This window comes from Cryptomeria japonica, chromosome 1 (genome assembly GCF_030272615.1).
Source record: "Cryptomeria japonica chromosome 1, Sugi_1.0, whole genome shotgun sequence".
In the NCBI taxonomy this organism is placed as follows: Eukaryota; Viridiplantae; Streptophyta; class Pinopsida; order Cupressales; family Cupressaceae; genus Cryptomeria; species Cryptomeria japonica.
The window spans coordinates 198,996,786-199,019,970 of NC_081405.1; the positions used below are offsets into that span (position 1 = coordinate 198,996,786).

The window sequence follows — 23,185 nt, forward strand, 5'->3', positions numbered from 1 at the left end:
ACATTCCCTTCCCAAACAATCCCACAGCCACAACCATCGATGGAGCACAAGGGGCATATGATATGAATCCTGCCAGGTGCAGAACACTGATCAACGAAGAGTGGTACAAGGAGAAAAGGCTTCCGAGCGCCAAAATTGGGAAAAAGACCCGAAGAAGCGATTTTCATAATGAACATGGGGATATGGTCACATTGCTTAGCTGGGTTATGGGACTTCCTAAATCCAACTCTACTTTGAAGAGTGGATGTTTTATTTTACAGAGCAAGTCTTCGCTGGGAAGTCTAAGTTTGATTGGGCCCAGATCATAAGCGACAACATCCACACTCAGCTGATAGAGCTTGAAACCAAGAAATACTTCACTATGACCTCTTATCTAGTCTACATGTTCGCCAAGAACCAGCCGCTGCTAGGTTGATAATGAAAGGTGAAATCGGGAATGGGCCTGGTCAGGTAAAGGTCTGTGATTGTTACTCACAGCTGCATTACCAAGATATAGCTCAGAGGGAAAAGAGCAGCCCAGCTTATGCAGTTGGCCAATATGAGCGCATCAATGACGCCTTCACAATGTGCCTGGTCAGGCTAATGCAGGGAGGATTACACATAAGGCTCTCAGAGAAAGCTACTATTCTAGTACAGAGGTATGGAGCCTAGTTCATTCAGTTCCCAAGGTTCTCCTATATCCGAATAGCGGGCTTTGATGGTGCCCCTCTCCGACTTCCATGGTACCCAACCGACAAAATAATTCTTATGGAGGTCGCAAGGCAGTCACGTCCAGCCGACATCTTACTCAGAGAAAGCAAGCAGATTGGATTCGCATTTCCCATGATCATAGGCAACTAGGATGTCCACCTGAAGACCCCTACCCTAGTAGAGGAATCCCTCGCAAAGATGGCCCCTTATGGCCTACAGGACCATTTTCCGAGAAAATATTTCGACCACGATAATCTGGTGAAGAGAGCCTATGGCAGGCTGTATAGAGCAAAGGAATCAGTTGAAGACTATTGGAAAAATTGCTCCGATGACTATGAGGTCCGGAGACGTGAATATTCCAGGTTGAGTGTGCAGCAAATGCGGCTCTTTGAATATCATCGGGTCCCAGATCAACTCACAGATTCAGGAAATTGCCTCCAGGTCCGGGAATTTGAGGCAGTAAGGCATCTTTTGCCAGGCGTTGATTGGACCCAGGACCTGATCACCGATTTCGAGGCAGTCATGGCAGCCCCAGCAAGGTACACAGATCAATGGTTACATCAACAGATTGAGAGGCTAATTCACGAAGGAGTCCAATTCACCTACCACCTAATGGGTAGCCTTGATTCTCAGTCCTTCGAAGATGAGGGAACATCCAGTGCACCCCGGGAAGAAATTGAGAAACTAGAGAAAAGAAAGAAGGCTAAGGCTTGTAGAGGGACTCGGACGTCCAAGAGGACGAGAAGGGAAAAGATTCCTATAAGGAGACCAGAGGTCACTTCATCGCCAAAGGACCCTAGTTCATTCGACGATGTAGTAGAATTGGATTATATACCTGCTCCGCCTTCCCAGAGTGACGTCGACGCGTTTGAAGCTAATGATCCTCCCACGCCCGACATGCTAGAAGCTGAGCTAAGAGCCATTGAATCAACCGAACCGGGTAATCAAATAGAGGAAGGAGAGATTCCATCCATTCAGGGGATCGAAGTGCATGAACCCACACAACAGAGTCGCCATGAGTTGCTGCTCCACGATACAGCCAAAGATGACTCTACCATTGAAGGAGAGCAAAGGACAGAGGAGACTCGCGAGCTCGAAAGGACCGAAGAACAACCATCACGTGAAGATACCAGACAGTTGTTCAGTGAAGTAGTAGAGAATTCAGCTGCAAGGAAGGAACTTGGCACCTCTTCCACCCCTCCGGTAGCAGAACAAGTGCGAATCTGTGATGAGTCGGCTGAAAACGTCAAAGAACAGAATGCAAACTTAACCATATCATCAGCCCAAGCAGTACCTCAAGAATGGTTAATTGCCAAAGCCTAGCGCAAAGCCGCCACCAAACCACCTATTGATCTGGAGGACATCTTCTCGCATTTAGACCAAGCTAAAGCTAAGGGGAAGAAAAAACCCAAGGCATATTCTAGAATGATCAAAGATGATCAAAGGAACTGCACTCTTCACATTGCCACCTATTGACGTGTATTTTGTACACAATCAAACACAGAATAAAATACCTAAAGGTACCTTATCCTCTCTTGAGTAAAGCCTCCGAATGTTGAAGATGTCGCGAAAAGGATCAATCGGGATGACTTCAAGGTTCTTGTATGTAGGGTCTCTACGTGTGGATAAGCTCTCTGTGGTATGATGTGATTTGTTGGAATCACAAGGGGACTTACATTTGATGCCTGAACTTCTGATTTGCTTTGAATATTGCTGGAACACAGGATTTTCACTAGCTTAGATTTGAAAAAAGGAAAAAAGATGAGGGCGAGGAAAGGATCTAATCCTAACACTAAGAATGTAAGAGCAATGAATGATCTTTGATGAAATTCTAACTAAGTCTTGTTTTGACATCATAGGAACATCTCCACAAGGTTAGTGCGATCTTCGAAGGAAAGCTTTATGATGTTCAAATCATCACTGCAGGCATAGACACCATCAGGTTGATGCATATCGATGAAGAAGCGACAATTGAAGTTAAGCTTAAGCTGAATGATTCCAGTTGACTACGCAAGGCAAGTCTGCAATCAACAAACTGCTAGTATTATGGATATACGAATTTCACCATCAATCAAGAACATTTCTTCCACTCATCTAATCATAAAATCAAACATGAGAAGTATAAAGACCATGCAAATTGTCGAATCGACCCATAAATTTCACCATTTCTTCAATGAAGTTACAAGTCTTTTACAACAACATCTTGGCAACAATCTTTGCCTTCTCTCTCTACTCTACTCTAATTGCTATTCTATCTTATTACTTATCTATCTCTTATCTATCTAATGCTTCCAACTATTTTCTAACTCCTAATTTATTGCCTTTACAAAATGAAATGCCAGGGCTTATATAGTGCCCTCAATACAATTTGATGGCTTAGATCAATTCGAGATCAATGGCCAAGATTCAACAATGAAAACCCTAATTAGGGTTTGTTACAACCATTACATAACATTTAATGCTTGACCAATGATAAAATTGTATTGCTTGGACACATGTCTTCTCTAGAAAATTCCACCAATGGATAGCTGGGGTAGGTACATCGGAGTTTGTGCCACCTTCCATGAGTTAGGTACATTGAATCTGGAAATGCTGAGGTGGACCACACTGACTGGAGAAGTGATGACTAGGATGCCACCTCGTCTGACACTTGTAACTTGGTAAATATTCAACTTGGTGTTGTTGAGAAGCTAGCTTTAATTAATTCATCTGGAACTATCTGCTTCTTCAACGAACCCTTGTTCTAACCTCTTGTGTCCTTAATGTGCAGGATGATGATGTACCTCGCCTTGTAATACTGGATTGGAGAAGGTCGCCCTTGATGACATTAGTCCAAAGAAGGCCGTCCTTGTCAATGCTAGGCTGGAGGAGGTCGCCCTTGTCCTTGCTTGACCGTCCTTGATCTGGCTTGATTTTCCTTGAGGAGAGTCTTCCGACTTGTGGATCTTTCGAGCTTGGGAGTCGCCATCTTGGTACCTACACAACATTTCAAAATTAGTAATATATCTTGAAGTGTAGAAAGGAAAATTCAAGATTCCAATTTAGGAAACTTCATGATAAATCTTGAGTTATCATTTCCTAATTTAGGATTTTCAAAGCAAAATTTAAATCTTCAAAAATGGTGCCAAGGTGATTACGCCATACCTTCACTTGGGAATTAATTCTAAAAAAATGATGCAAATATAGGAGAATTCGCTAGGCAAAATGTAGATCAAGACTCCCTTTAGCAAAATGCGCCCCCTTTAGCTTGGAAAAGAACTCCATCTTCCACTAGCTTCTTCAAGATCTGGAAATTATCCTCCAATCTAGCAAGAAATACGCCTCTCCAATAGCCTTCAATATGAATTTCGCCCTTCTTAGTCTCCACTCCTGGTAGAAATTCGCTCCTCAAATTGCTCTTCCAAATCGCACTTGAAATGATGAGTGAATGATTTGAATAATGAAAAACATGCCTCAAATATATAGAGCGCTCACCATTTTATTTCCATGGGCCGACTTGGAAAAATAGGCCAAAAGATAAATAAAAATTAATAAAAGAAGAGGCCGACTTGATAAAAACATTAAATAATACCCCAAGCGCTCCAATTTTATTTTATTTTTTTAAAATAATAATAATTAATTTTAAATGTCTTTATAATTAAAAAATTCAATTTTTTTAGGCTCAAAATTAATTATTAAATACCATGCGCACTTATTAAATGTCAATTTAATTTTTAAAATATCCTGGAGTTCTAGCGAAATTGGCATTTAATGTAATTTGAAGGATATTTGGCGCCCAAGCATGAAAAATAATGGCTATTGACAAGATCGCTCTGGTCCCTTGGTGAGGGACAAGAGCGATCTCATTCTAGACCTCACACTTCTTGTTTTTTACGTCCAAGACCCCATTTTTGACGTCCAAGATGGCATTTTTACTTAGAATTTCGAGTTCAATTTATTCGATCTTTGAAATGAGTGCACTTTAAAGCATTTTCGCCCTGGTCCCTTGGTGAGGGACAGGAGCTATTTTGCAAATCCAAGCTTATCCGTCCTTTGTTAGCCTTCCAAATTATATTCAATGGATAAATCATGTTTTCCTTGGTATCTTCAAATCATAAAATTGTCTTGATCCTGCAAGAACAGTGCAAATTTGAAATTCAAGCTCCGGTCCTTAAGTGAGGGACGGGAGCACTTTTGCAATTACAAGCCAATTCGTCCTTTGCTAGCTTCGAAAATTATCTTCAACGGATCGATTGCGTCTTCCTTCACCCACCTCAAACGTAAAACTTGTTTTTCTCTTGCCCGAATCTTGTCTTGAGGGAAAATCGCTCTGGTCCCTTGGAGAGGGACAGGAGCGCCCTAGCCAGTCACCTTGGTCCCTTGGAGAGGGACAGGGGCGAACTTGTTACTTAGGCCGATTTTCTTCATTGTGGCGTACTTAAGTTATACTCAACGGGCAAAACATACTTCCCTTGACCTCCTCAAATCGCGAAACCACTTAAATCTTGCAAGGATAATGCGAAATTGGAATTCAAGCTCCGGTCCTTCAGTGAGGGACAGGAGCGATTTTTGCTCTCAGGGCCAAATCTTTTTACTTTTCACTTCAAATTTCCTTCGCTGAGGAAACTATCATCTCTTTACACGCCATGAATAAAAGTTCGAGTCCAAACAAGGTCTAAAAATGTGTATGTGACATTTCCTTCTATCTTTCTTCTTTCTTATACTTTAAGTTATATTCCATATATACTTTCAGGATGTTTGAGAGTGGTTTCAGACCTCCAGGAGTTATATTGCAAAATCTAGTTTTTTGAGGTTTTTCAGTTTCCAGACTTAGTCAAATTCAGGATCAGGACATTCCAGACTTAGCCAAATTTCAGGATTAGGACTTTCAAACTTAGCCCAAATTTCAGGATCAAGACTTTCAAACTTAGCCCAAATTTCAGGACATTCCAGACTTAGCCAAATTTCAGAATCAAGACATCACTCAAGCCGGACTTGCTTATCCATGTGATCACCTGGGCGACACTCAAAATGCAAAGGCTAGCTAACAAAACCCTAAAAGACCAAAAAAAAACAAACCCTAAAAAGCAAAAAAGCAAGGGTCCCCATTTGCAATGGGGCGATGTGTGAAAACGTCACAACACCACCCCGCCTGTGGACAAGCCAACAGATCAGATTACATTGGCGTATTATAGCATCACAACTGTCCCCATTGGACGAGCCACTAGGAACAAGATAAAGAAGAATTCAAAGACCCAGTGCAGAATATACTCAGGCAGCTTGAAGAGATAACAGCTGAAAAGAACATGTATCGGGCTCGTGCTGAGCAAGCTGAGGGATACATCGATCAGCTCCTGAGACCATTGCACGATGCTTTTGAATCCCACATTCCCCCGACGGTATTAGCACAAAGGACCACTACAGAATTTGAAGGAGTGCGAGACACAGCAAAGGCCGTCAGGGATTGGATTCAAAGTCTTAAGACGAAGTGGGAGCTGATCATTAAGGATGTAAAGGAAATGGCCCACCACCGAGAAACTGTTTTGGTCAAATTGTACGAGATGAAGCGGGAATGCCTCATAATTCATGAAGCAATTACTACGACTCTTCCCCTCATGACGGCTCTTTTCTGGACCCATCCGTAAATTCCTACATTGTTTGACATCTTGGGCCCCCACGACGTCAGCATTTTTAAAGAATGGTACTGGGCTATCAGCATGAAGAATGACACAAAGGCCACCATTAACAAAGAACCAGAGGCATGCGAAGAAATTCTGAGAAACACCAGGGACCTTGGTGGAGTAATCTTTTGGCCCATGGTTTTGGGTTGGCAAAACAATCTGTCCGATCCCGTAATCCATCCAGACTGGGAGGACAGATTAAAAATAGACAAGGTTGCCTACTCTACAGAGGACCTAGATTTTGCTAGTAAATTACACTCTGATATCTTGAGTTTTGAGGCTAATCGGTCCAGCTGGCGAGACGGTTTGAAGCACATAGATCATTATCTAGAGAGCATGCAATACAAAATTCATCATCCCCCTATGCCTCCCTTCAGTCAGCTATTTCAATTATGCATCAGGTTCCAGGTGTATGTTCGCAAGGAACGCACAGCAGGTCGGGAGTTTTGGCAAGAATATTTGCATGGAGAGGATCAATTCTTGGTGAAGGCATATGAAACTGGAAAAGAAAAAGTGGTTTCTTAAAAGTGCCTTTTTCTCCTTAAATCTTAAAAGTGCACTTTTGCACCAAAAGGTGATATTTGACTTCTAAGTCAACAAAAATGTAAAATTTTATTAATGCACCTTTTTGGATTATTTTTGAAATTGCTATAACTACCTTTTTGGGTAGTTATTGCTCCTTTTGGGGTGGTTGTTGATATTTGCCTCCCATTTATGGGTATGGGCAACCATGTTTTATGGATGAATCTGGGCCACTTGTTTAGATTAGATCTTAGCCATTCATCCATTTTTGAAACCTATTTAAGGGATTGGTTTTCCCTCATTTTGTAAGAAGTTCTTGGATTGTTGCTGAAGCTCTGGTGAAATTTACACACGATTAATGCAAAGTTAAGGCTGTTTTCTTTTCATTGTGAGTGCATGGTCTCCTTCTTCACTATTTAAATTATTTCGTTATGTCTTTCATTTTTCTGTAGCATTTTCAAACAAACATCTAATAGAATCCTCGCAGTTCATATCATTGGGGAATGGCTGATTGCCTTTCTCTCTGCATGGTTAATTTGAACCTTTTATAGGCTTAAGTTCGGTTATTGGATACTCACTATGAATGTAAAAGTTCTAATGTTGTAGTTGATAGCATGAAAATCCTATTTTCCTTTGAAGATTACATTAGATTTATGCAAACACTGTGCTTGAGTAGCTGGTGATGCTTAGTCTTGTTATTTGGAAGCGTCCGTCTGTTTTGGTGAAACTGCTATATTAGTTAAAATTTACATTTCATGTATCTCTCTCTCCCTATCCTTCCCTCCTTTTTCCCCTTTTTTATCAAGAAAATCTGCAGTCCCATTCAAAACAGTATCAACTCAACTGAAATCATTTGATAAAAAAGACCATAAAGATTCCAGGGAACTTATCTATAAATTACCTATCTTATTGTAAGTCCCCTTTGTGTTTCCAGCATAAACACATCAAACCACTAAAAAATCCCGCAGTCAAGACTTGACAAAAGAAACCTTGAGGTTGTCCCATTTGATCAAATATAAAGAAAATAACATTAGGGACTTCCTTATCTCAAGAGAGGATAGGATACTCAGCTAGTTATTCTATTCTGTGTTGGCTGTATGGAGTTTGCAGCAATGCAATTTCAGACACGTCAACACAACCCAATCTACTCTAAAAAACACACAAAAAATCGAACTTTCGAAAAATCTGATATATATGACAACAGGCTAGAAATGCATAACTAGCAACACTAATCCACACCAAAAATATCCTAACTCACTCAAAACCTACTCAAATCACCCAACAACACACCCAAACCAACAATAAGCATTGAGTGACCAAGTACGAACTGAAAAACAGCAGCAATATGACCCCAAACACTCAACATGCAGCCCAAAGCACTCCCAGCATAAGGCGTTTACAGCAGAAAACTTCAACTTGCATAATAAAATTCAGTACTCCAAAAAAACCAATGAAAACTTACAAGATGAATCGCTCATGACATAGGAAATGAATGAGAAATGCCCAGAATGATCTGACCCACACACAAGGAGCTACAAACGAAAACACGCTTTAGCTACACTAGAAAATAGCAACCTGGAAACACACTACAACACTCCCAAATATTAGAAATCTGATACATAAATCTGCAACATTATCTTCAATCCACTCCTCTAAATGAAGAGCAGTCTCTGGCTCGACTAGTTGCTGTATTTCAAGTAAGAAATCAAGCTATGGCTAGGAGGTAAGCGTTCCCCGAAGCTTTCACTTTGCATTTCGGCAGCATATCATTATAAAATTGTTCTTGGATAACCAAACCAAGAGCCCAACACTCTTATTTATAAATTTTTCCCCAAGTCGAACTTCTCCTCCCTCCAATATGGGATTAAACAATGGCATTCAAATTTCCTTTAATTTACATTTCATTTCACTTCATTTCCTTCCTTCACCAAATCGCCCAAGTAATAAAATATTTCATTTAGCAACAAATGTATTTCTCCCTTAAGTGGCCCCCAAGTAATCAATCACCAAATATATAATGTAAAGTCATAATCTTTTTTTTTTTTAAATGAAAAATACCTCCATGGGTATCCAGACTTAGGTTATAAGTTGATAATTTAAATATCAAATTGACCCCCTTTATGTCATACACAAGTTTCACCCAAATAGACTTAGGATAAAATTAATATTTTTTCCCTTCCTAAGTCGTACATCCATAAAATAATCAAATATTAATACCTCATGCTTAAGGTATTAATATATTAAAAATACGTTCTCAAATACTGACTATTACCAAATTGAGTTGGAGACTGAAGTGATGGAAATCACCAAAACTGAACTGAGTTGGGGCCCTGAACTGAATTGCTAAAAATAGTCATATGAATGAATACAGGATCTTGCCAAAATAATACTGCCAGAAATAGCCACTGAGCTGAGTTGTAGAACCCCTGCCCAAAATAGCACTTCCAAAAATAATATTTACTATAAATAACATACTGGTAAAAATAGTAAGTGTTTCCAAAGTGATTTTTACCACATTTTGAGCAGCTGCTAAGCTTATTAAAAATAGTAAGTCCTGAAAAGGTCCTTAGATTGGTTTGCATGTTATACCTTCGCAGAGCTCTCAGAAAACCCAGAAAAACCCAGAGAACTCAATTGCTTCTGCCTCCACATACTAAAAATAGTAAGTCGGTCAAACTCCATAACTTGCTATGCATGTACCCTCATTGTGAAGATTTTTGAAATCCCATAAGGAATCCGGAATCCAAACTGACAAATTCCATGCAAACCTTCAAAACTGGAGAAACATCTTTCCAAAGGTAGGAAACCCTAATTTCTGCTTCCAACTAGCCTACAGGTCTTCGGAATAGGCTAACGGCCCCAAAACAAACTAGAGCAAAAAAAGGGGATATTACAAAATTCTTGGATCAAGGAGGTGATATGATAGCAAGGCAGTTTTTGTGAGTTTGGCAACACGTTGTCATTGATTTGGTAGCCGTTTCATGCTCCATTAAATTGCGTTTTACCTTTTCAAAGATGTTTTTACATGCCACAATTTGGGGTTTGCTTGCCACGATTTGGGGTTTGCTTTCCACGATTTCACTCCATGATTGGGCGTTTGGCATTGTTCTTCTCCTATGTGGTATTTCCTTGAAGATTTGACCCATTCTACTTGCATTTTGCAACACATTTTTGCTGTTTATTCTTTAAATCCGAGTTTGGAAAAAACGTGGCAAGGGTTCTGGTGTCTATTTCTATTTAAGAGATTGATTCTTCCTTCCAAAGATTGTTTCATCTCTTGAAGAGGCATCTTGGTTAAGCAAGGTAAGATTTCTTTTGGTTTTGCTTTCATTTTTCTTTCTTGCTTTGTTTATTTTCTCTTCTTGTTTGATCTTTCTAGTTGCATATATGTTTATTTTGATAGTTCTTGTCTAAAAACGGTTTTGTGAGAGAAATTTTCCCCTTTGCAAAGAAATTTGTAAATTGCATTGATCTTCCCCATTTTCCCTCTTTACTTGCATTCGGGATTTTAAATCCCGATTGAAAGTAAGATGAAAATAATTGATCTACCCTTTTGGCTGGAAAATTTTAACCATCTTTTGGTGAAATTCCAAATTTCTAAGTTGATAAATACCCATTCTTTCAAAATCGGATTTTTAAAACCGGATTACATGTTGAAAAGTTCTTCCCATTTTCTTGAAAGTGATCTTCCCAAAATCCTTCCATTTTTGTTCATACTCATTGCCTTTATCCGTACATATCATTCCCGTCATTTCCCGCATGTCAAAATCTCATTTTCCACTCATTTGTCCATTTTCCTTTTTTCAAGTATATTTGCATTTGGGTTTCAAAAATCTGATTGCATGTTTGCCCTTCCCCACTTGTATATTTGTAAAACTTTCCCCAAGATCCGAAATTGGTCAAAGTCAAGTTTCAAATATTCCTTTTTATTTCCCATCTTCCTCTCACAAAATTGTGAAGTGCAAGGGTTAGAGTTTTTCCCAAAGATGATAGTTGCAGCTGATCTTGATGTTGCTTTGACACTTTCAGCGTAGCATACCAGATTGTTCTTCAATGTCAGATTTACCATCATCTTTCGTTCCAAAGAAGATGAAATATAAATATGACAAGTACTAGAATGAGGTTTCTCTTGCGTAGGTTTCCTCTCCTATGGATCATATCAAGGATACAAAAATTGGGCATGTTGACATGTCAGAATTCATCAAAACAGTGGAGGATCCGTAGGATAGTAATATGCAGTGTTTGTTGGACAGCCACATTCATCATGCATCTTCTTTTCCAGTGGCTTCCTTAGAACCTGAATTTGTTCTTGCTTGCGCTCACCATTTCGATAAAGAGACGAGAACCATTAGAAATGATGATGGGGAGGCAATAATCCACCTTGATGCGGATACTATTGAGAAAGGCTTCAGAATACCGTCAACACTTGTGTATATGGAGATTTCCAAGGATAGTGCAGCTGATTACTATGTCAAGACGGAAAAGGATTGCAAATGTCACATTAACAGATGGATCCATGAGCCACGAGCCGCTTTTACAAGGTGGGCTAAGTTATATCATTGTGACTTCAAGTGGGAAATTGGAGACATCATTACTCTCCTCAACTGAATGTTAGGTCTTGAGCATTCTAATGTTTTCGAGCCTTGGATGTATCAGTTTATCATGTTCATAAGGTAGTCCCATCACATCTCATGGAGAGAAATTATTAGTGATGCTTTGTGTGAACAACTTGCAGCAGTCCCTACCACTATGACATTTTACATGAACTCATACTTAGTGTATTTGGTAGCATCACTTAGACATTTCCCTGGTTTTTCTACCGAGGGTGATCGCTCGCTTATACCAGTGTGGGAGTACTATGATCAGCTTCCCTTGAAACCCAACAGATTACATTTCAGAAGGGTTGCATTCTTTGGTTATTTCATGTGTCAGTTTGACAAGACTATAAAGAATAGAACAATATCTGATGAGGTATGGGAAAAGGGTGAATGAGTATGGTTGCTTGTTCCTTCAATTCCCAACTTTCACTTACATGAGAGTTGGATGTTACAATGGGTAGCCATACATGCTCCCTAGATACTCAATTGATAAGATTATTCTTTTAAAGTTGGGAAGACAAATCATGGCGGTTCATGCACATCAATCTGTCAAGCATAAGGTTGGAATGGGGATTTCTACAACTAACCCATTGAAGTTTGGCCGGTACTCCATCATCACATCCACCAAAGCCAAAGCTATGGAGACTGAGATGCAGGAGATGAAAATCAAAAGGTTCAAGTCAAGGGCAGATTTTGACTACCGAGGTATGAAGGAGAGAATAAAAAAGTCCTTCATACATGTGCATCGCATAGAGGATATCTGGGTGGATCTCTGTACAAAAAAGGAGGTTCTTAATATGGACTATTGCCAGCTCACCCTTGAGTAGATTATTGATTTGAACCTAGAGGACATTCCGCAAGGGATGATTGATGATGGGAATGTGTTTGATCCAGAGTATGTCTCATGGAGGGTTGATGAAGCCCCACTTCTTTTAATCCAGTGGTCACATAAAGAATGCACTTCCATTCTTGAAATATTTCAGCCTATCCTGGCTAACACCAACACTTGGCTCAAAGGTAATGGTGTTAGACTCATCAAGATCAAGGTTGGAAAAGAAGATGATTTTACGGGGCCTCTTGGACGTAAGTCTGAGATTCAGATTGACAACAAGGAAGGTGCATCATCTCCAGGCACAAGCATCAAATTGCTGGTTAGTCGGGCAATGGTGCTTCCTCCCGAGGAGGCGACAGTTTGTGGGAAAGAAAAGTCCCAGATTCACATTCATGTGATTGATCTTGATGATCCAAAGGAAGGACAACAATCAGATGATGCTCCTAAGTCACTGGCTTCAGAGTCATCTCATGAGATTTCCTCCCCAGTTTCCATGAAGCTGCCTCTATCTCTTCCTGACATAGTAGTGGATGAGTCTCCTCAGAATGTTGTTCCCATTTCAGTAGTTGAGCCACCTCTTGACCATCAACAAAAGAGTTTGCTGGAAATCTTCGAGGATACTCCTGCATGTATTCATTTTTCAGAGATTGATACCTCTACTTCCAGATTTGAGGAGTTTATAAAACAATCTTCATGCCCTTTGGTTATTGAACAAGCCATGGTTGCCATCCATACAGATACTTCCCCCAAGGTGACCACGACTGTTCAAATAGAAACTGCTTCTCCTTTGCTTTCAGCTGCTACTGAAGGAGAACCAGTCGTTTTACTTCCATGGCTTAGTTCTTTCACTCCCAAGAGGAAGAAACAGGAAATTTCTCTTGATGTCTTTGATTATCAACAACTTAAGCAATGTAGGCCCAAGGTTGCTAAAAGAGCCAAGACGATCTCAAGGGTAACAGTTGACAACAACAAGATGAAAGTGGCAGAAATTGTTGAGCCCCTTGTAGATAAGCCACACGTGGAAATGCAAGCTGCTGATTACAGGATCACATGGATAGAATTGGGTAAACAAACGCATGAAGTGGTCAAGCATGATGCCTAGCAATCCGTAGCTTCACTAGTACAGCAGTATGATGAACTTCTAGGGAAGAAAGACAAGCTAGAAGAGGAGAATAGGCAACTTGTTGTAGCTGCTCAAAATCACAAAACCTGTTGGTGAAGGGAGTAATCCTTCAAGTTCTTCCGGTTCACAAGAATCAATTCGGGGAGTTGAAAGAGTTGCTCAGAAGGTACAAGCATTGGACACTTGGGTGGATTGGCTTCATTATCTGTGTGCGCAAGTGCTAAAAGACATTCCAAATGATGGCTAAGTTGGAGACCATTGAAGAAAAATTGAATCATAACTCCAAGACTTTCAAACAGAACTTGGAAAGGGTTGAAGGTAGCTTGACGGTTTGGCGCAAGATGCCTCAACAACAATTGAGTGTTCTTCAGGAGCATGCCATTATTCCTTCCAAGGTCATGTATCTAGAATTTGAAGAGCTTCTAGAGAACAAAGCCCCCGTTCTCAAATCCCTCATTGAAGAGATTGATGATGCAATGAGATTGCGAGTTGAAGTATTCCAAGGTGTTGTTTCTCACTGTGAGAAGGCCTCTTGCAATATCATGGGTCAGAATGGGGAGTTGATACCAGAAGAAGTTCTCGCTGATCTACAGATGAAGATTTGTAATGAGTGGAGGAGTGAGCAATTTTTAGTTGCCTCAATTCAAGTTTTGATGAAACATCAAATCTTTTTGAAGGAAATCTAGTCTACTTTGGAGAAGAACGATTCTACGCTTCTTCAATGCCATGATACCATTGTGAAGACCATGATTGTTGCCAAGAACACCCATGAGCCGAACCCTGTTGAGCTACGAACGATCATCTAGAAGTTCGAAGGATTCATGTCTTTTTCCCAATCCTGACGCTTGGAGGTCTTCTCTCCTTGTACCACTCTTCATTTATCAGTGTTCTGCATCTGGCGGGGTTCATATCATACGCCCTCTGCGCTTCATCTATAGTTGTTGCTATGGGGTTGTTCGGGAAGGGAATGTCAAATGCGTCGCCAATGGCCTCAGGAGTGAAGTTAGTGAGGACCATGTTCTCGAGGAGCACCAATCTGGAGCTTGGTTGGTAATGCCGGGCGGCCTCTACTACTAGCTCATAGTTTTGCACTACCGGGGGAAATCTTGCTACTTGGGCAATGCCACTTTCCATCATCCGCCTAGGCCTGCCTTAGGCATTAGGAGAGAAAACTCGGTTTCTAAATCTTGAATATCAATATGCCCCAGGTCAGTATCACCTACATTCTCCCACACACTCTGAACTTTCGATTCCCTCAGTCTCGCTCTCTGATATTGATACTTCATGTTTTCGACTCTGCGAGGGATATTTGACTTGGACGCTCGTGATGTCTCGGCTGCAACAGGTGTCTTTGATGATTCTATCGCCGATTTAGGCATTTATCTTGCACAACCGGATGCGGATTACGAGGCGATATAAAGGAAGTAAAGCGGGTTAGATAAAGGAGATGCCAGCATACAAGGATCAATTTGAAAACCGAATTCAAAGGATAGCATGACATTTTAGCTAAAAAACTTAATTGATTTAAACATGGATATTTATGAAGCTTTTCGATTGCGAATTTATACTTAGGCATTTCAGGATCAATTTTCAAAATAGACGATGCTTTAAAATTTTCTTAAGTTTGAAAATGCATTTTCTAGTTGATTCCTAGGAACTGACTCTGATTTCAATTGCTCTTGACGTCTTATAAACGAAAAAAAAAAAGGCGGTTTTAAGATTTAATCGTTTTAATTCATTCCGCATACACATCTATATGGTTTTGCAAATATTTCGAATGATTTCAAGAGTGGCGAAGCACACTTACCTAGCGAAAATGAATGGCGTGAATTCGCACAACCTCCCCTGCAAGAATGAATTCTTTTGGATTTGAGAAAATGATACTTCCTATGCCTTACATTTTGAAAAGATAAGTTCACAACTTGCAAATTTGAATGGGAGAGTTTTGCAATTTGAATTTTAACGGTTAACTCCCTATTCTAGATTTTTGCGCCTAAAATTTGGAGAGAGAAGTGCAGATTTAAACACTTTAGACATAGCGATTCTTACCTTGGGTGAAATGGCGATTTCTTCAAACTTAGGGAGTTTGGAATGATTGCAATGTTTAGGGATCGCGGTTTTCTTCCTACACGAACTTCTGCATTTGGATGGTTTCTACAAAGTTCGAGAGCGCGGCTTTGAATGCTTGAAGAGCCTTTCAAACTTCACACTCCAACACCCACACAGCCTCCGGTGAACTTCGGAGAAAGGTAATGGTTTTCAAACCTTGAAAACTCGCGATCTCCTCTTCTATGGCGTGATGAGAATGGGGGGTTTGGGGAGCCTTGCGGGGATTAAGAGCCTCGCACGAATTTACCCTACGCGAACTTCGACATTTGGATGCCCTTTGCAAACTTTTTAAATCTTTCACTTATCGCTTGGAATGCGATTTTCGGCATTTTCAGACACTTTGCCAACTTCAGCACTTTAAAGCTTTTAACTCTTCTGCAATATTCTCCTCTTTCACGATTTTCGACACTCATGAGGTTTTGAAGACTTGGTTTTAACCTTCTCGCATTTCATCTCCTAAATGCGAACTTCGGCAAAATGGGAGAGGATTTCAAGTTTCACTTTTCGCAATATGGGCTCCCTGCACGATTTTCAGCATTTTTATGCACTTTTCAAACTTTTTAATTTCCACGCACTTTTCCTCTGAAGCGAGATTTTCGGGATTTAGGAGCACTTTTCAAACTTCGGCGTTTGAAGCTATTTTGCCAACTTCGGCGTTTTTGGGTGTTTTGCCAATTTTCGGCATTTGATGGCACTTTTCAAACTTCTAATTTTTACACTTATCCTTCAAATCGCAATTTTCGAGGTTTTCAAGCATATTGCAAACTTTTTAAATCTTTCACTTAAAAGTGCGAATTTCGGCACTTTGGTGGCTTTTGCCAACTTTCAACGTTTTGCATTTTCACTTAAAAGTGCAAATTTCGGCACTTTGGTGGCTTTTGCCAACTTTCAACTTTTTGAATTTTCACTTAAAAGTGCGCGAATTTCGGCACTTTGGTGGCTTTTGCCAACTTTCAACTTTTTGCATTTTCACTTAAAAGTGCGAATTTTGGCACTTTGGCTCATTCTGCAAACATAAAAAAAAGCTCATGTAATTTCTCCCCCTTAGAGCGAATCTTAGGATCTTGGGAGGTTTTGAAACTTCGACATTCTGCCAGTTTCTATCATCCTATGCCTATCTCAGGCGGTTTTCAGGTTTAAACTGTCCCTTGGAATTTTCATGCTCGAAGGCTCAATTGATCTCATGGATTCACAGGCTCCTCCGATCATAACATCATCATCTCATGGACTAATTACGGGCACGCTCAAAAAGGATGCGAGCCACTCTGCGCGGAACTCAACAGGACGAAGGCGAAAAGGCCAAAAAGAGGAAAGGGGACCCTGTTAGCGACAGGGATCGTGTGCAACGCACAACACTATTGAACCTTACAAAAATAGAAGATATGAGAAGAGAGTAATGCTGAATATCCCAATAAGAACATGAATTTCTGCTAATATCAAAACTACAGGCTAGAATTGCAAAACCAGCGGCCTAAGAAAACTCTAAAAAGCTCACAAGTCTCTTAATATACATCCAAATCACCCAAAATTAGTCCCAAACCCACACTAGACTAACTGCAATGACACCCAACCAAAGACATGATACCATAACTCCCTTATTAATTTTGCACGCATCCCAATGCAATTCAGAAACCCATGCCTAGCTCAAGATTTTTGATTTGGCCTAGAAAATTCAAAGCTTAACTAAAGATGCCACAAACTTACAGAGTATATCGCCAGTACCGGGAAGGATGAAAGAGCCAATACCCATAACCGTCAGTCGCTTCAGCAGAGAGGTGATCGAAAATGCACTTCAGCCACAGGCAAACCAAGTTCCCAAAATCATTCCAACACCAAAAAAGACTAAGACATGCTCTGAGAATATAGTAGATTACAGCACACAGCTAGGTACTATATTTCAAGTACAAAACCGGGAAGCACTAGGGAGACGCACTCCGAAGCCTCAAAAGTTCTGTCGCCAAACCGGCAGCATAACATTACAAATTTTCAAGATAACCAGAATGGGAGCCCAAGGCTCTTATTTATAACTTCACACCACCAAATCCAAATGCAAATTGCTTCAAACTCAACCTTCTCCATTTGCATTTCATTCCACCTCAAGTGGACCCCAAGAGTGGCGCCATCCCACAAGTCAATCCTCACACCAAAAAGCAAGGACCATGATATTTCACTTGGCAAACATTAGAGATGAAAATAAAATAATATCTCCCTTAATAATTTTGACGCTACCTTCTTAGACATAAATTTCGCCTAGCACTTGGGAGATATTAGGCATTAATGCCAAATTCAATAAATCAGTAGTAATTGATTAAATTAATTAAATATTAAACTTTAGGATAAGGAAATAATATTTAATTGTGTCACATATGACTCCCGTACTGATTACTGTCAAAACCAGGATGAAACTGAGCCAGGAAGACCACTGAACTGCTGCAGGATCAGGACCCTGTCCACTACCAGAAATAGAATTATGCCATACTGCCACTTACTAAAAATAGTAAGTCATGAACTAATGCTCCGAAAAGCATGATCTTCGCGCCCAGTGATAGAGCATGGAGAGCTCTGTTGGACAGTATCACCAAAATAGCCATTCCTTGACTTAGTAAAAATAGTAAGTCTTCGCCTCATCAATGCCGGACCCTCATTCTTCATTCCACCTAGCCTACGGGTCTCAGGAATAGGCTAATGGACCACTGGAAGATCATCGACGAGAAGTGGACATTACACACCACCCCTTTTGTCATTGGGTTTTTCTCACATCTAACACCTTGTGCAGCTTATCACTTCTGCCCCTCAAACCCATTAAGGTCTCCACTCCCAAACCCCCACTAGTTAGTGGGATCTCGTTAGATAGGGGTCTGGTAGTGGAGACCAAAATCAAGAACTTAGACAACTAAAGTTATCACTGTTAAATGCCAATTGATAAAGATAAATATTAAATATTTAACTATCTATTGGCATTTAATATTTTTCTTTATCACTACCATTGTGGCATTTGGCATTGATCAATGAAGTTTCATACTATCAAATGAATTTAGTTTTACAATTCAATATATTTCATTAAATTTTTTTTTTTATATATATATATATATATATAGAGAGAGAGAGAGAGAGAGAGAGAGAGAGAGAGAGAGAGAGAGAGAGTCAGAGACACACACACACATGGACATACCCAAACCCATGTACCCAAGGGCAAAAAGAATTTGCCCGTATCCACCTACCCAATTCTCATACGTGTTCCTATACCTCCGGCAAAGATGTACATGTTGACTGAGTGCATGTTAGTTTCTCTTTAAATATGGGTATTTAGCTTTTAGAAAATTTGAATATTTGAATCTGAGAAGTAAGGAAACTATCTATTGCATTCATTACTAAACAAAAATCAAGATATCTCAAAATTTAATTGGCCAAGTTGATCACTCATTTGTAATTAGGTTAGATATTAGACAACTAAAATTATCACTGTTAAATGCCAATTGATAAAGATAAATATTAAATATTTAACTATCTATTGGCATTTAATATTTTTCTTTATGACTACCATTGTGGCATTTGGCATTGATCAATGAAGTTTCATACTATCAAATGAATTTAGTTTTACAATTCAATATATTTCATTAAATTTTTTTTTTTTATATATATATATATATATATATATATAGAGAGAGAGAGAGAGAGAGAGAGAGAGAGAGAGAGAGAGAGAGACAGACACGGACCTACCCAAACCCATGTACCCAAGGGCAAAAAAAATTTGCCTGTATCCACCTACCCAATTCTCATACGTGTTCCTATACCCAATTCTCATACGTGTTCCTATACCTCTGGCAAAGATGTACATGTTGACTGAGTGCATGTTAGTTTCTCTTTAAATATGGGTATTTAGCTTTTAGAAAATTTGAATATTTGAATCTGAGAAGTAAGGAAACTATCTATTGCATTCATTACTAAACACAAATCAAGATATCTCAAAATTTAATTGGCCAAGTTGATCACTCATTTGTAATTAGGTTAGATATTGCATATACTAGTCATCAACAAATGGATTAGAAAAGGAAACAAATTTGAAGGTGTTATAAATTTTCCAAGCAATTAAATCAACTTGAAATGTGTGAATGAGCACAAACGCCTTGCACAATTGAGAAGAAACGGTATTTACCCTAGAGAAACCTATATGTGGGAGAAAGATCTAGTAATATGTGAGCAATTCACTTAGAATCCAAAACTTGAATGGAAAATACAGTCCTTGACCACTTGAGCACATAACCAGACTAAATTTCAGTGATTTCACTCCCTATTGCTCTCTTACAAATCAAATTAACATACGATGGCAAAACTGTACATGAGGAACTACGGATTTCCACTCAAATGCTATTTATGATCTCTTCAATTCATTCAAAGTCATATATATAATGCATTTACAATTACATGTATAGCCTCACAAGCTCAAATGAAACTCCAAAAGTTGCTAGAATAGAGAAATACTTTTTTGTGAATGCCATGGGATGTTCTTTGTTTTAGAAGAAAGGTGTTTTCAAAACCATCCCAGCAGTTTCAAAACTGCAACCAACATTGTGAAACTGCCTCTTTTGACAGTTTGTGTCCTCCAACTTGTGAAATCCACGAGTTTTCAACATGGACTTGAAATGTGTACCCTTTTTTTGAAATTGTACAATGTTTTGAGAGGAATCCAAATTGCATCAATATGCAAATTCAGATGCCTCTAAACACTTAATTTTGAACCTGAAACACAAATGTTGTCTACGATTACCTTGCGATGGAATCTAGAACAAAATCGGATCCATTTTTTGGATCAAGCAGAAAGCTGCAGAAAGAGAGGTAAAAAGGTTTGTAAATTTGTTTTGAAGACACTCAAATCAATATAGAGCTGTCTCAATTGAATGCTAAGGAGAACCATTGATGCGTGCAATTATATTATGATTGATACATAGATGTAGACCATATTGGGTGAATATAAAGTCTAGAATGTTTCACAATAATATGATTGTAGGCTATGGAATTGAACAGTGAAGATGTGTGCAAAAAATTAGTAAGAATAACATCTGTGGTGCCCACGAATGGTTAAAAGGATTTCCCAAGGATGTGCTTTGGAAAATTCACCTGCTGCGTCTTATATTTATGCTTTCCCCTGGAAATATTTGCACATTGATATCTCAACTTCTTGTTTAGAATATTGTTTATTGGAATTTGTTCTTGCATTTGTGTTGAAATGTGTGGGACATTCAGTTTTACTTTCAGTTAGAATGAACCCTCAAAAGTGGAGCAACACTTGATTTCAAAAGACGAAGTGAGCCACCATCACTGCAAAATGTAAATGGTGTTAAAAAAAAGAACACAATTCAACTAATAATGAAGCAGCACTTCCAATGTTTGTACAATAAGCAGAAAGAAGGAAAATGAGAATTTATAGTAAGGTGCACGAGTTACCGAGTCTTCTTTTAAACTGATATTTTGTTGTTTTTCAATGTTAGATAATAAACAACAAAGGCCTTGGTCTGCAAAGCTGTTGGTGGGCTCTTGCATGCTTCCAATGGGTATTACTCATGCCTTTGGACGTATACATATGCAGTTTAATTTTTTAGTTGTGCAAAAAGTATTTTTTATACGCTGAAAATTTATTAAAAACAAATGATGTTGACAATAATATTTGCAGGCTCGATTTTCAGTGGCATATAAGCGATTGGCATCTTTTAGGGGACCACTTTATGATCCAGAAAAAGTTGGAAATGAGCATCAAAAGCTCAAGGCCATATAAGGAAAGCTATAAATTGAATCGCGGCAAGATTGACTGGAACAAAACCATAAACATGGATATTTTGTTGAACAGAATTTAGATCACAGATATGTAGTGATTCGAGTCATCAAATAGTTATGGCATGTTGTACTGTTCTTGTCAATCGTAAATATATGATTTTTCGTTGATATAAAAGAGGTGAATGTATGCGTCCTGAATTCTTTATTTGCACGTAGTGAAACTTGATATCCATTTCTGCTTGGAATGAACTTATTTTGTATGAAAATTGTAAGAGTCTACTCTGTATATATCATTGCTTCTTAATGAAAGGATGAGAAATTTCTTTTTGTTTTAAACCCAAATCTTGAATAAAGAAACACTATACGGTAAAATAGTAACATAGACAGGTAATTACTTCTAAAATATTGATTGGCTGTAATTGAATAACATTCATGACTATAGTAACATTATAAAAGGACAGATATGTAAAAAATCACTTAGTAAGGCACCACGATTTGCCCTTCACATATACCATATGGTTTAGAAGATTGCTACTTGAACTCTTGCATTGGACTGCATTTCTCCATGTAATTCGCTTCCTTTTGTTGGTTGTCATACATCAACCTTCCGCATTTTGTCAATTTTTACTATCATTCTCGAGCAACCTTTGGTTTTGTATTATAAGCTAACTCTTCTAATTTAATATGTAGCGTTAGAAATGGTTGAGTAGCTATTTATGTACAATTTCATTCATTTTCTTAGAGTGCTGAGTAATTAGAGGAAACCCGCCTTAGACATCACATTTGTAGAGTCAAATGTGAGATGAGATATCAAAAAATGCTGACAGTGATATATATTATTTAACTTAGTATGTGATAGTTGATTCTCTAGGCCAGTTTGAGGGTGTGTATGGTGAAAAACGGAAAATGAAAACAATAGTATTGAAAAACCAAATGAATTCAACCACAAAATCCTAGCCTAACAACAACAAAGATTTATTATAACATATGAAGATTATTTAAGACAATGCAAATGAATAAAATAAAAAAGATTATACCATCACATGTCCACTAAGGTTTGAATCTCCATTCTTCCTATCTCCATTGATCTTGCTTGATATGTTTACTTTCAGAATTATGTGTGCACAAAAGCTCAACAAAGAACGAAAATGTGGTTGATAGATTGATCGCAAAAATGCTTGATTAGAATGCTCATTAGTTGAATAGAATGCTTGGGGTAAGACACTGTAGGAAATTGAGGGATAAGATTAAGAGGTGTAAAAAATAGATGGTCGGTTAAGATTAGAGGGTAGGTAGAAGAAATGATAAAATGATAAAAGGGGTAGGTAGTGTAGGATTTAAGAGATGAATGACATTTGTCATGGGAAGAAAAGGGTAACGAATTAATTAAATAAATAAAAATTTATTTAAATAATAGAAGAAATGAGATCAATTAGATAAATAAAAAGTATTTATTTAATTTTGAAAAATGACAATTTAAATAAATAAAATGACAATGAGGAAAAAGACTTAGAAGAGGATTATTGAATTAATTAAATACATAAAGATTTATTTAATTAATAGAAGACTTAGGATAAAATAATTAAATAAATAAAAATATTTATTTAATTAGACAAGACAATTTTAGGTGTCTACAGAGGGTATAATCAAAACTATGTGTGTGCAATGAAAAGTGGCTTTAAAAGAATCAAAATTGCAATGTTTAAGTTGACTCAAAAATACAATACAAAACAACAATCAAGAATAGGCAAAAAAGAGCTCAAATCATAGTGAGATCCATCGAAAATGAAGCATGTTGATCTCTTTGTTGTGTAGATTTGTCGAAGATGCTAGATTATGATGTTTGCTCATGAAAATTCAGCAACATAACGATGCTTCA

The 23,185-nt window shown here is 38.6% G+C and overlaps 1 protein-coding gene across 1 annotated transcript in view; it reads left to right on the top strand.

Moving 5' to 3' along the window:
- The window catches only part of LOC131070133 (protein DETOXIFICATION 46, chloroplastic), a 214,964-nt gene extending 193,453 nt beyond the window's left edge, over positions 1-21,511 (top strand). Inside the window, exons 13-14 of the mRNA XM_058005665.2 lie at positions 21,024-21,086; positions 21,206-21,511. Coding sequence (XP_057861648.1) covers positions 21,024-21,086; positions 21,206-21,307 — 165 coding nt within the window. The 3' untranslated portion in view covers positions 21,308-21,511. The remainder of the gene's footprint in view (positions 1-21,023; positions 21,087-21,205) is intronic.
- Positions 21,512-23,185: the final 1,674 nt, after the last annotated feature.